Source organism: Andrographis paniculata, unplaced genomic scaffold, assembly GCF_009805555.1.
Source record: "Andrographis paniculata isolate CXL003 unplaced genomic scaffold, ASM980555v1 Contig87END, whole genome shotgun sequence".
NCBI classification, from domain to species: domain Eukaryota; kingdom Viridiplantae; phylum Streptophyta; class Magnoliopsida; order Lamiales; family Acanthaceae; genus Andrographis; species Andrographis paniculata.
Window position 1 is genome coordinate 1,333,500 of NW_026137625.1, and position 13,148 is coordinate 1,346,647.

At 32.6% G+C, this 13,148-nt stretch overlaps 2 protein-coding genes across 3 annotated transcripts; one reads left to right on the top strand and one right to left on the bottom strand.

The window, feature by feature from the left end:
* The first annotated feature begins 3,857 nt into the window (after nucleotides 1-3,857).
* Nucleotides 3,858-8,642, top strand: LOC127242692 (E3 ubiquitin-protein ligase PRT1-like). 2 transcript variants are annotated; one of them, XM_051262343.1, is made up of 7 exons: nucleotides 3,858-4,011; nucleotides 4,248-4,276; nucleotides 4,358-4,537; nucleotides 6,198-6,536; nucleotides 6,613-6,801; nucleotides 7,789-7,910; nucleotides 8,017-8,642. In XM_051262343.1, the coding sequence occupies exons 1-7, from the start codon at nucleotides 3,929-3,931 to the stop codon at nucleotides 8,434-8,436; spliced, it is 1,362 nt and encodes a 453-aa protein (XP_051118300.1). In that variant the 5' UTR covers nucleotides 3,858-3,928; the 3' UTR covers nucleotides 8,437-8,642. The 2 variants fall into 2 exon arrangements, with proteins under 2 accessions (XP_051118300.1, XP_051118301.1); XM_051262344.1 differs by lacking the exons at nucleotides 3,858-4,011; nucleotides 4,248-4,276 and adding an exon at nucleotides 5,386-5,475 and having other exon boundaries at nucleotides 4,389-4,537.
* A 912-nt stretch (nucleotides 8,643-9,554) lies between these two features.
* Nucleotides 9,555-11,966, bottom strand: LOC127242690 (cytochrome b5-like). Its single transcript, XM_051262340.1, has 3 exons — nucleotides 11,795-11,966; nucleotides 10,424-10,490; nucleotides 9,555-9,945 (listed from the first exon to the last, which is right to left on the bottom strand). Exons 1-3 carry the CDS (start codon nucleotides 11,879-11,881, stop codon nucleotides 9,692-9,694), a joined length of 408 nt encoding a protein of 135 aa, XP_051118297.1. The 5' UTR covers nucleotides 11,882-11,966; the 3' UTR covers nucleotides 9,555-9,691.
* Nucleotides 11,967-13,148: the final 1,182 nt, after the last annotated feature.

Sequence of the window (13,148 nt, forward strand, 5' to 3'; positions counted from 1 at the left end):
GAGGTAGCAAGACTGTTATTTGGGTAATGTCCGAAGCGGGAAGTGCTACCAAAGGTGGCGGGCTGTTCTCCGGGCAGTATCTGGAGCTTGAAATACTCTTGGAGGTGATGGGGCTGTCCTCCGGGCAATGTCTAGAGCTGGTAGTGCCATTGGATGCGCCTCTCAGGTCATCTTTGGCGCCGTTGGCGCTGGTTGTATTGCCAGAGGTGCCTCTCGAGTCATCCGTTGAGCTGGTGGTGCTTTCGGAGGTGGCGAGAATGTCCTCTGGGCAGTGTTTGGAGCCGGAAGTGCACCCGGAGTTGGAGGTACTCGATTCCCCTCAACTGGTATGTACGGAGGTGCTGCCGACGGAGGAACAAAGTTTCCAAACTGGACCAGGAGACCCTGTTATGGAGGTTTGTACCCCTGTTGTGCGGCTGGTCCAGTTGGGGAAGCTTCTAGGTATGCTGTCTGCCTCTTATGTGGAGGCGGCACGGCCGGAGCTAGTGTAAATGAGCCCCAAACAACTGCTACAGCCGATGGAGCTGAGCCCCATGGACCTAGAGGAGCAGAAGTTGTCTCCCACAAATTCGAAGGTGGGGCGGATGCCCCTCAAGTCATCTGTGGCGCCGTCGAAGCCGGAAAATTTCCGAATGGTACCGAAATTCCTTGATTTAGACATCCGTAATCCTAGAGCTGCCCGGAGGCCTCAGGAGAATTTATCTCATGGTATGTTACTTGCCCCCCATGTGGAGGCTGCGCTGATGAAGTCGGTACATTTGATCCCAACGCCACTGCGACAGCCGAAAGGGCTGATCTGCAGGGTCCCGAAAGAGGTGGGGCTGCCCCCAAAGTATACTCAAAGGTGGTGCAAATGCCCCCCAAGTGATCCCCGAAGTTGATGGGCGACCAAAGGTGTTGAAACCATGGTCGGCCATGCCCCCTAAGGATGAATAGCTCCTCCTCTGACAGGAATGTTTCCTTGACCGTTCACCTCCGTAGGTGATGTTGGCACGCTTACGCCACCAAACAAGGGATTGTTGTGCCATTGGGACGCTGATGGTGCGTACCCACTGCCCCTGAACGTCCATGATATGGCGGCGGCCTGCCCGAGGACCGCCAAGGTCCTTCAGCCACTGTCTCATCCGGGGTGGGGGGGTTATTGCTTTCGTTTCTTTTGCTCAGTATGGTTACATTACCATACTAGAGTGCCGTTGGGGAATGTTCAGACGTGCCCCTTGTGCTGCCTTTGTTGGAGGAGAATTTTCATCATCTCCCGGGCTGGTCATTGGTGTTTTTACCTTGCGCAGCTTCTCCTCTCTTGCTCACGTAATTTCATTTCGGATGGTGGGCTTGAAAATTTCGGAAAAGTACCGAGAGAAAGTCAACGCTGAGTCATGGAGGGCAGATCAAATTTCCCCAAAAATCTGATCTTGCAGAACGCTCGTAGGGGATCATAATCATCCTATCCACGCCTCCCTAATCTTCGGACGATTCATCACGTGTGAACTCTCCGGAGATGCGTGTGGCTAAAGTTTTACAGACGATTTCCTTTTCCTTTGACATCGTAACTTTCTTCGGAGATGGTAATTTGAGACTCCTCAGTTGCATAAAAAATGCGAGACTCGCTAGAGTCCCACTGGGTGTGCCAATCTGTTATCGCTGAAATTCGTTGACGACGGCCCAAAGGATTTAGGCCAGTCGAAATCGAAAATAATCTGGTTCCCCGGCCTACTCAAGAAAGTATCTAGGCTAAGTCTCGCGTGAAAAACAAATATGTATGAATTATGGTGTTGGACCGTAAAAGAGAAGAAAAACCGTAGAAATATTAGTGGGAGAAATTGAAATGAATTGAATACTTGAGCGCACCAAGAATTTAGTAACAAAAGAAAGGAAAATGATTAATTAGACAAACTAGGATGAATTATGCTAGAGCAAAAAGAAAAAAAAGAAAAAAATAAATGTTGGAGCAAGAAAAATAATGAATTATTGTTGCACTTGTTGATACAGATATCTTCTCTCTAAATCCTTTGCCCCCTTTAAATACTTATGAATTTATTTTATTTTTCAATTCTCTCCACTCCTCTGTGATTTTAGGAATCAACTTCTCATTCTTCTTATTATTCAATCCCGCTTCTTTCTCAACTTCCCAACTCCTTTCAATATTTTCTTATCCAAATTAGATTTGTCTTCATCCGGAGTGGGCGTTGAGTAATCCAACTCTCATTTGTGGTGGGTTTCCTGGCTGGACTAAGCTTCTTCATGAGTTGGGCCGCTGCTTTTCATTGGGCGTGAAAATTAGGAAGTAACACACACATATATATATATATTCTTCTAAAAATACGATGTTTAGTTGGAAATGTGAGCAAAATAATCGATTCAATGCGGAATAGAATCAAGAATCGAAACTAAAATGAATCCCGATAACATACCTTCGGCAATTGGTGTCAAACTCGAAAGCAATCTTTCTTGATTTTTCTAAGCACTTGCACTATATTTTTTAGATGGTGTAGAAGACTTTATATAGTGATTCTTAGGGGACCAAAAAAGTCTAAAGTTCATGTCTCAATTACTTCATTCTATCAAAGAAGTAACCAACAGTTGCGGAGAGTAGTGGACATAGGTCAATTAATATTTAGTAATGAAGTAAAGTAGTGGGGATAGTGGAGTAATTGAGACATTTCACATAGGCACTACTTCACATAAACCACATAATATTCGATATTCATATTAAAAAGAAATCTTTTTGTAACATGCAAAAATAATTTTAAAAAATAATAAAATATCTTATATTTGTTTTATTGCCATATTAATACTCATGAATTTCAGATTCTAATTTTTTACTTAGATTATTAATAACAAATAAAATATTATACCAAATAAAAATTCATAGAATTTCAAATAAAGCAATCAGTCTTTCAACTTCGTTTGTTTGTTTGTTATTTATTTATTTATTTTTAATTTAGCATATCACATGATTTAATTAAATTTAACAAGACTAATCTAATTTGAGATATTTGAAATTTAATAATTTTAACACTTTTAATTATAAATTTCCATTGAAAAAAAAAATATATTCAGGAATAAAAAGTCTCTTTGTATTTCTATCAATACTATTCCTTATAAAATACTACTTCGTTTATCCCCTCGGTATATGTTTGTTTGTTTGTTTATTTTTTTCTTTCCCACAAAAATATGTATTTTTCATTAATAAAAATAACTTTTGTACATTTTTTTATTTATATCCTTCAATATTGTACTATTAGTATGTCTAACTTTTTTTTTCATCATATTAATTCATTGATATATTTTTTAAAATACTTTTGCTTTATATCACAATTAATGAATATTCTATTATATTTATTAACATTCGTATCCAATTCATATGAATATATTTTATTTTAGAAAAAAATAATATTTTAAATTTTATGGTAAAAAAAAATACATTTGATGGCCGGAGAGACTATAAAGTATCATGTACAATAATTATTTCGTTTATAAATTTCACTATAAAATAATATTCCCTCCGTTCCACTTCTCATATACACATTTTTTTTCCGTCCGTCCCATATATTTTGTCATTTTTTTTTTAAAAAAAATTATACATTTTAATTTTATTTTAAAAAATTTAATATATAATTATTTTAATTTTAATTATATTAATTAGTTATTTTAATATTAATTTATAATTATTTTTATTATACAATAATTATTTATTCTAATATATTTTTAATTATTTACTAATTATATTTCTCTAATTTTTTGGGACAACCGGACCGAGAAAGTACTTTAGAACAAGAATAGCGGGCCTTTCGGCCCATTATATATCATTATAAAGTGGTCCGAAAATAGGCCAACTGACGTGATAACTACGCGTAAAAACTAAATCTTTACTGAATTCATTGACTGGTAAACGGTGCACAACTTCACATTCATTAGGGTTTTGATCATGGATAATCAAGCACGGAAAGATTGCTGTCAAATGGAAGATGATGATGAGTTCCCGGAGGAATTTCAGTGCTGTGTGTGCCTGTAAGTGTGTTTTCATTTTCCCACTGTTGATATGAATGCAGTGGAGTTTCAATTTGGGGTCGAGGTTTAGGAATCTTTGTGAATCTTCGATAGAATTAATGAATTTTTTGTTAATTGAGTTTCTGTATCGATAGAATCGATGGCAATTGGAAGTTCTATTGGTATGCTATTGCTTTTCATTGATGTTTCCTTTTGTTTTGATAATTAAATCTTCCTTTTATCGTTGCATTTTGCAGGGATATCTTGTACAAGCCTGTGGTGTTGGGTAATGATACGGAATTATGTTTAACTGCGAGGTTTTCTGCTGAAATTTTTTAATTTGATCCATTTTGTGCGATGTTTGTAGCTTGTGGCCACATCTCATGCTTTTGGTGTGTATTTAAAGCCATGGACACGACACAGGTGTCTTATTGTCCTGTGTGTCGCCAGCCATACAACCATTTTCCTAGAATCTGTGATTTGTTGCATTTCTTGCTTTTGATGTTATATCCATCATCCTACAAAAGTAGAGAGAATCAAGTTTCAGGTATGTTATCACTTGAATTCTAATATTGTACTAAATCTTAATATCAAATTCTTCTGTTGTGTTGGATTTGTTTGTTTGCAAAGCGAAATTTGTTGATCACTAGTTTTGTTGCATCCATGGTGAATAAATTTAGATGACAGGCTGAAAACTGGCAGAAGTTTTGAAAATTGAAGTAAGGTGGAGGCTGTACTACTTGTGTAAAAGAGGCAAGTCTCTGATGAGTCCTGGTGGATTAGGGTATAGCTTTGTTGATGTGAAATATCCTCACAGAAGGAAACACTGATATAAAATAATGATGTTAATTAATGAGAGCTTACGAACACAAGTCTGGGGCAATAAAAGGGACAAGATTTTAACAAAAATTTGTTGCAAAGAGTATAACATGGACGTAATCGAACTATTTAAATAGACAACAGTGAAATAGAGATTCTAAATCATTTAATTGCCTCTGCCCATCGAATCTGGATCATGCAATCGAGAGCATATTTTATGCTCAAACTTCATTTACATTTCTCACATTCTGTAGTTGAAGGATCTTAGTTCTTTTGTATATTTTTTTGCATAATATTAAATTAGATTTTTCTTTTGTTTGGTGCTTTTTTGCATGCCACTATTAGCAGACCTGTGCTCCCGGTTTAGAAGGAATGCTTTTTTCTGATTTTTCTTTCTTTCTTTTTTTTTTTTTTTTTTTTTTTTTTTTGAAATTTTAATGTCCTTAGGTGATGAAGTATATGACATGTGTCGAGTAGCTTGATGAAGTTTTGTCATGTGATTGTTTGTTATGTTGTGAAATATCGACAAAATGTGAGAATTAATTGTAAATGATGACTTATTTCATTTCCTAGCAGAAGAGCTATTGTAGCCTGTGTACTCTCTCTTACTAAGTACTGTGACCAACTGTTATGGCTTCAAATCCATGAAGTTGCCATGGGACGAAGGTTATTTGACTTTGCTATCATGTGATTGTTGGATCTTTTTATGTATAATAATCATGATATTACCCATCATGTAATTACATTTGGTGCTTAAAATTTGCTTGTAATTTAAGCTGTTCTAATTTCTTATTTGCACTATGCATTGATGCTTATTGCGTCATGCTCTTGTCACTCAATTCTTGGTAGATTAATTTTTTAAGAAATCTGAAATTACTACTTTATTCCGGCCTATGGCTCAATTCTTATCTCAATCCCCTAATTATCTCCTCATCGATGCTTATTGATTCCTTAGACTTATTTAAAGCCCTAAATCTCTCTAAGGGTAATAAAGAAAGCAATTAAGGCTTCAGGATGATTTAGCTCCTAAATTAAGTTTGTTGGGGTCGGCGGTACACCAGAAAACGACGGGGTCCTCCTCCTTGTAGACCAGCTCATTGTCTTCTTGCAGCCCTTGCCCATTTACTTCTTGTTCTCTATCAATTCTTGAATCTTGTTCTGTTATACTAATAATGAAATTGGAGTTTTGATCTTCTAGGATCCACACTGTACTTATTTTCTCCCAATAAACATACATTCTTGCTTCATAGAAACTCAGTACATATCAAAACATACTGCAGTAACCATGATAACTGGAACTTTTATTGTGTGCTCGTATCTTGAAATGTTATTCACTAATCAAATGCTTATATATGTATATATTATTTATTTATTTTTGTAAATTTCAGAGGAAGAAAAATCGTATGGACACACATCTCCACAGTTTGATGATAAATTAACTGATTATCAGTATAGTGAAGTACTCGACACTCAACAATCTTCTAAACTGCTTGAAGCTGATTCCAACAAATCTACTGCCACATGTGGAGGGGATCATTCATTCGTTCAAGACTCTACAAAAAGAACTTCTCATAATAATGGCAATATCACAAATACCCCATCAACATCAAGTTCTCAAGAGGCAAATTGCGTGATTGAGCATAGCAAACCGGACCTTTTGACTCACTTACAGTGTGCTGTTTGCAAGCAGCTATTATGTCGTCCTGTAGTACTAAACTGTGGCCATGGTAAGTCATTTCGAACATACCCTGTATATTCAAAGTGGTTTAGTATCCATTTTCATTTCTTTATCTGCTCTTGCAGTTTTTTGTGAAGTATGCATTAGCTCACATGACAGCGTGTGCAAATGCCCGAAATGTCAAAGTGCACATCCAAATGGGTTCCCGAATGTGTGCCTAGTTCTAGCTCACTTCTTGGAGAAGTACTTTCCTGAAGAATATTCTACAAGAAAACAATCACTATCAAACTTTCAGAACGGCGATTCTTCTCAAGGTTTGCTGCTCTTTCTCTGTCTTGCTTCTTTCAGTAGAGACTACTAGCTGATCTAATGAATCCTTTTCTAACCCGATTCAAGTTTTACTGAAGCTATGTTATAAAATTAACATGTCTAAGATCTGAACATTTAACATAAAAATAATGCCGCAGCTCCATCTGCAGTTTAGCACATTGCCTTACACAAACCAGTCCCTGCTGACTGTGCTGTGATCTTGTGAGCTTCATTCTTACCGAACATATGTAACGATCACCCGTTTCATCTCATCTAGGATTTTGTTTTAGATTCACTTTGTTTGCCTTTTCACTCAGACATATCCTTTATAACTGAAATCATCGTTTTTGAAATGGTACCCTAGGAAAAGATGGTAAAAATTCTAAATAGCAACCTTTGCACTATTTCATCCTTATATTTTTTAGGATATGGGAAAACTTTCCGCAAAATATTAAATGATAGTAGTAGTTTTTTACCATTTTGCAGATTTCCTTTTCACTTAGACATTTATCCTTTATTACTGAAATCATCGTTTAAACGTTGTGTTGGCACTATAGAGAAGAAGGTAAAAATTCTAAATAGCAACCTTTGCTCTATCCGAACCTTAACATTTATAGAAAAACTATTCTAGGTTTTTACCATTTTGCAAATTTTCCACTCTTTTCTTTTGTACTTGGACTTTGTTTTCCTTCAACAGATCTCGTTCAATTGTGCATCTTTCTAATGTTTTATTTGATATTTACACGTATTTTTAGGTAATTAAGGTTTTTGTTATGAAATGACTAATTTGTCTTTTATTTTGTGTATAGATAAAGAAAAGGGTAAATAAAGTTTGGGCAAAAAGGTAAATTACGTGTATAAAAATAGAAAGAGAATAATAGTTGTTTGACATTTCAAATTGGAAAGTAGGACGTTAGTTTGTGGACGGAAAGAGTATTTCATTGTTATTAATTTAAGGTTCTGATCTGTGACTGTTACAATGTCGGCACCAGGTCCAAGAGGAAAACCGGATCAGGCTGCTACATCTTTTTCAGCGCCTACGAACATTACCCCGTCCTTATTCTCTGATCCTGGCCTGAAATTTCATCCTGGAGTCGGTTGTGATTACTGTGGGGTAATATCTTATTCCTAAAATACGTCTCCTCGCCATTTTATGTTCTTGAACGTTAAAAATCTCATTTCAGTTATTGTTCAAGTCTTGATGATTTAATTTTGTGCAGATGTGTCCGATTGTGGGGGTGCGGCACAGATGCAAAGATTGTGTCGAGAAAATAGGGTTCGACCTCTGCGAGAATTGCTACAACAGTTCTTCGAAGCTGCCCGGCAGATTCAACCAGCAGCACACTCAAGATCACAGGTTTGAGGTTGTCCCCGCGCCTGTCTTCCGCAATATAATTCTGAGCCTCAGAGCCGGACGTTCGGATGATGATTCAGACAGCGGGGTGATTCTCTCGAGCTCCAACTTGTCGAACGATGCGTTTGAGGATGAACATGAGATCGGATCATTGTCTGTCAATACTGTGGACAGCGACTCCCAGGATTTCGAAGATGCTACTGCTTCCCCAACCTTCCCGCCCAACCGTTTCCGTTTCCTAGATCGTCGCCGCAGCGGCGACGGCAGCGATGGCGACGGGGCTTAACAGTTGTGGTTACTACAGCTTTTCTTGGTACTTACATTGTAATGTTTTATGGTATCCTTAATGCTCGCTCTATTGTTGCGTACTTGCGTTCGAATGTTATGTACAGCTTCTACTTTCTATAGCTTCAGTTATTTGTTGAATTGGATTTAATAAATTTTGCCAAAAAAAAAAATAAATTAAAGGGTGTGTTTGTTTGTGGGTTTTAATTTTTGGGTTTCGATTTTTAATTGTAAAAAGTTGAATTTAAACAGTTGTTTGATTTGATATAAATAAATTTGAAGTATAATATTACCTCCGTTGGATATTTGAATATTAGTTATTATATCAAAATACATTACAAATTTAAAAAAAAATTGCAAAAATTGATATTTGAATATTATTATATCAAAATATAATATCAATTTAAAAAAATTGCAAAAATTGATATTTGAATATTAATACTTCATCTAGTGTGCAAAAGGTAAATGTGAGACAGAGGGAGTATAAAAAAAATAATGGTTTTATGTGATATTTTTAGGAAAAAAAAAATCCCAATAGTAAAAACGTGTGCAAAAATTCACAAAAGAACACGACCAAAAATTATATGAAACACCCTAATCATGTTATCGTTTGTTATAGTAAATTCTCCGTCTAGCTAAAAATATTTATTTTATATTTTTGTTTTTCACATTAAAAAATATTACTTTTTTATACATAAAATACAAAATTGTAAATTTTTTTACATACTTCTACTACAAAAGTCTATTTTGAAGGATTGTTTGATTCATAAATTTTTGTTATGTGAGGGGTTGTTGGTAAAATTGTTGTTATGAGATGCTTTGGATGATTATTACATTTTTTATTTTTTTTAAATGACAAATATGTTCATATAAATTAAAATTTAAAATTAAATAATTATTAGACAAAATTATAAAAAAAATTTTAATTTTAATTTTTTAATTTATAGTATATAGTTTATATATTATGTTTACTTCAATAATAATTAATTTTTTTTGTATTTTTTTACTATTTTTTATTTTTTATTTTTTTAATATATTTATTTTTATATTAAAATATTATTTTCACAATATTTTCCATCGAAAAAGAAATTGTCACGGTACAAATTATTCAACATTGAATTTTCGCTAATGATGCATATGAGTTTACAACAAAAATAAAATACAAATTCATGAAATTATATCGAATATTTTTTTTTCTTCTTCCTCATCGAGTTCTTGCGAGATTATTACGAACTTCTTCGATGTCATCCATATTTTTAAGTTGGCGATACAAACAATTGAACCCCCAAACCGAATCCTATGATTGCTAGGACCAGCAAAATGTACACAAGTTTATTATTTTTCGATCCGAGCTTTTCCTTCCCATCTTTAATGGGATCTAGACGAACACTAATGTCGTCTACGGACATTTTTGTAGTTGGATCGACCTCGCCAACGTAGAATTCATCCAACATTAGCCTTGCGGCACTACCATGGCCGACATCTTCGAACTCCTCACTAGCATCTTTGCCTATACGATAAAATGTTCGAGTCGTTAATTCTGATACTTGAGAAAAATAACTTAATTGAATAATTATTATTTTGAAAATGAAGCATTTTAATTTTAACCGCAGTCGTATGCGAGAAGAATATTTGATGCAAATTTTATAAATATAGTTTAGTTGGAAATATTATATTCTCTGTCCCAAAACTATGGTTTTATTTGGGTTGGACACGAAATTTAAAAAATATTTATATTATATTGATAGTCGGTAAAAAATACGAATAAAAGATTTTTTTTACTTTGATACGAGTATTTATGGAAATGAGACTATTTTTTATAAGGACTGACAAAATGGTATTGGGACGGAGGGAGTATGTAAAAAATTTGAATTAAATATGTTTATTTAATTTATTGTTTTGAATTTGAATTTTAGTTTAATAAGTAATTTGGTGTAAAATTTTTATAAAATAATATATTTTTATTAAAAATTATAAAAGTTAAACACCTGCTTGTCCTAATATGACCTCGTCTCCTCCTGGATGCTCATTTAAGTAATTTGTTACATTATAAACCTGCATAATCAAACACACAATTATGATAAAAATAAAAATAAAAAAATAAAAAGGGCATGGATCCAACCAACTAAATATTATTATCTATGTCCGGCTTCAAGGATCACATTTATTTTTTGAGAATTGATCTTTAAATATTTATTATTATATCAAAACGTAGTACAAATTAAGAAAAAACTGCAAAAATACTTCAATTGGTGTCTTATAAGAACATTCGTACAAAAATTATAAAAATATAAAGATACTTTTATCGTGAGGTATAATGACGTAAAAGGTAAATGTGACCCTTAAAAGCTGACGGATAAAAATATTATTTTTGACGTAACTCATACATTGGCAGAATAAAACAATTTTATATCTATTCACCTTTGAATTCATTTTTTATGCTAAGCTCCAAACTCCTCCTTGCTAATGAAAATTTGCAATTTTTGACATATATTTATATATATACTCAATTATTACTCATTTTCTCCGAATTTTGAACCATCTTAACTTGATTCCATTCGTCTTATTTGCTTCCAATATATATATATACTCTATCCGTCTCGTTGCAAGGTTACAGTTTATTTTTTTTCACGTAGATTTTTGAATATTAGTATTACACTGAGTTGTAGTGAAAAAAATGAAAATACTCCTCTGTTAGTATTGTGTAATATAAAATTAATTGCATTTGTGTAATGTACTCTTAGTTGAAAGAATATTTATTATATTTGGTATGTAATACACAATTACTAAATTAGAAAATTGTAACCTTGTTTTGGGACAAACGAAAGACAGATAGAAGTATATATATATAATGAGTTATTAATTAAAGCAAAATAAAAAAAATAAAAAATCAAAGTGTAGGATCATTCAATACATAAATATCCCTGTAATAACACCAAAAAAAAAAAAAAAAAAAAAAAAAAAAAAAAAAAATCAATACAAAATTGATAAATACATTAACATTCAAACATAAGTTGAAGATAAAGCTCTATTCTTTTAGTTTTTTTGTAACACTTTAATTATAATAATTTTCAATAAAAATATATTTATTTTTAAAGATAGAATATTACATTTAGTGACTACTTCACCTATATAAAGTTTAACAATAAAATTAAAATATATCTACAAAATACCAAAAAGGAACACATCGAAAGTTTTCTGAAATGAAAAGCCACAGAAACCTCTTTGCTTATTATTTTTTCCTAGATCTGAACTCAACTATATTTTATTTTATTTTTTGATACTTGAAGAAATTAAATCACGAAAATAGAATTCAAGAAAACATGTTGATTTATTTAAAATAAATAAAAGAAAAGTACCTTGCCATTGATGATGACCCAACAATCTTCAGAGGTGTTGTGAGAAGAAACTTGTAAATAAGAAAACAGCTTGTTTTCTGCACCCATTCAATAATATTTTATTTTATTTTATTTTTTTCTTATAACTAAATTATTGAATTTTAGGTACAAAGATAGATATATATATATATATATACTAACTTTGGATGCTACAAACATGAGAATAATTGAGATACTTTTGATAATAATATATTTAATTTGATGTAGGCATAGGTGGAGTCGTCATGTAGAAAGTGATATCTTAATTATATACTTGTTTTTGTATTGTTACTTAGTTTATTATATAGAGTATATAGGATACAATTATTGAGGGGATAGTTTACAAATTATTTTCTTTTAAAAATAAATAAGAAAAAATAATAATAAGGCTAAATTGCACAAAATTCATCTGTGGTTTTACGAAATTGTGCAAAATTCTCTGTAATTTTAAAACTGCGTTAAACTCTCTCGTGGTTTCATAAACTCTACGTCTAACCCCCTCAACGATCTTTATTTGAAAGTATTTGACTTAAATGCGCCCAAACTGCGAATAAATTTTAAAATTTCAATTTCTAAACTTCTAGAATTACAAATATATTTATTTTTCTTATATTTAGCCTCAAAAAATAGTAAATATACTCAAAATTAATTTTAGGGGTTTAGAAATTGATATTCTAAAATTTATTCGCAGTTTGAGCGCATTAAGGTCAATTACCGTTAAATAAGGACCGCCGAAGAGGTTAGACGCAAATTTTATGAAACCATGAGACAGTTTGATGCAATTTTAAAAGTATAAATATTTTGCGCAATTTCGTGAAACCACGTGTGAATTTTGTACAATTTAGCATAATAATAATAATAATAATAATAATAATAATAATAATAATAATATAGTGTTATGGCTCACCATATTTATTTGTATGTGTCATTTATATGTTTTTCCGAGTTATTCATTTAATTTAATGTGTAATCATCTTTTAATATCCCTATAAAATGCCTTAATATGGTGAAATATGAGATTATATTGATTTTACTGCCGCCCTCGCACTCGCACTCGCACTCTTCCTCTGTGTAGCATATACATATGTATACCCTTGTTATATCTATGTTTTTCACCACTTTTAAGGATTACATTTATATTTTGCGTTATTGTACTTAACATTAAAAATATCTTTATATTTATATAATTTTTTTTACAAATGTTATTCTATTAGTATTACAAGACACTGATAGAAATATTTTTGTAATTTTTTTTTAATTTGTACTATGTTTTGATATAATAATTAATATTTAAAGATTAATATGCAAAAATATAAATTGGATACTTAGAACTGAA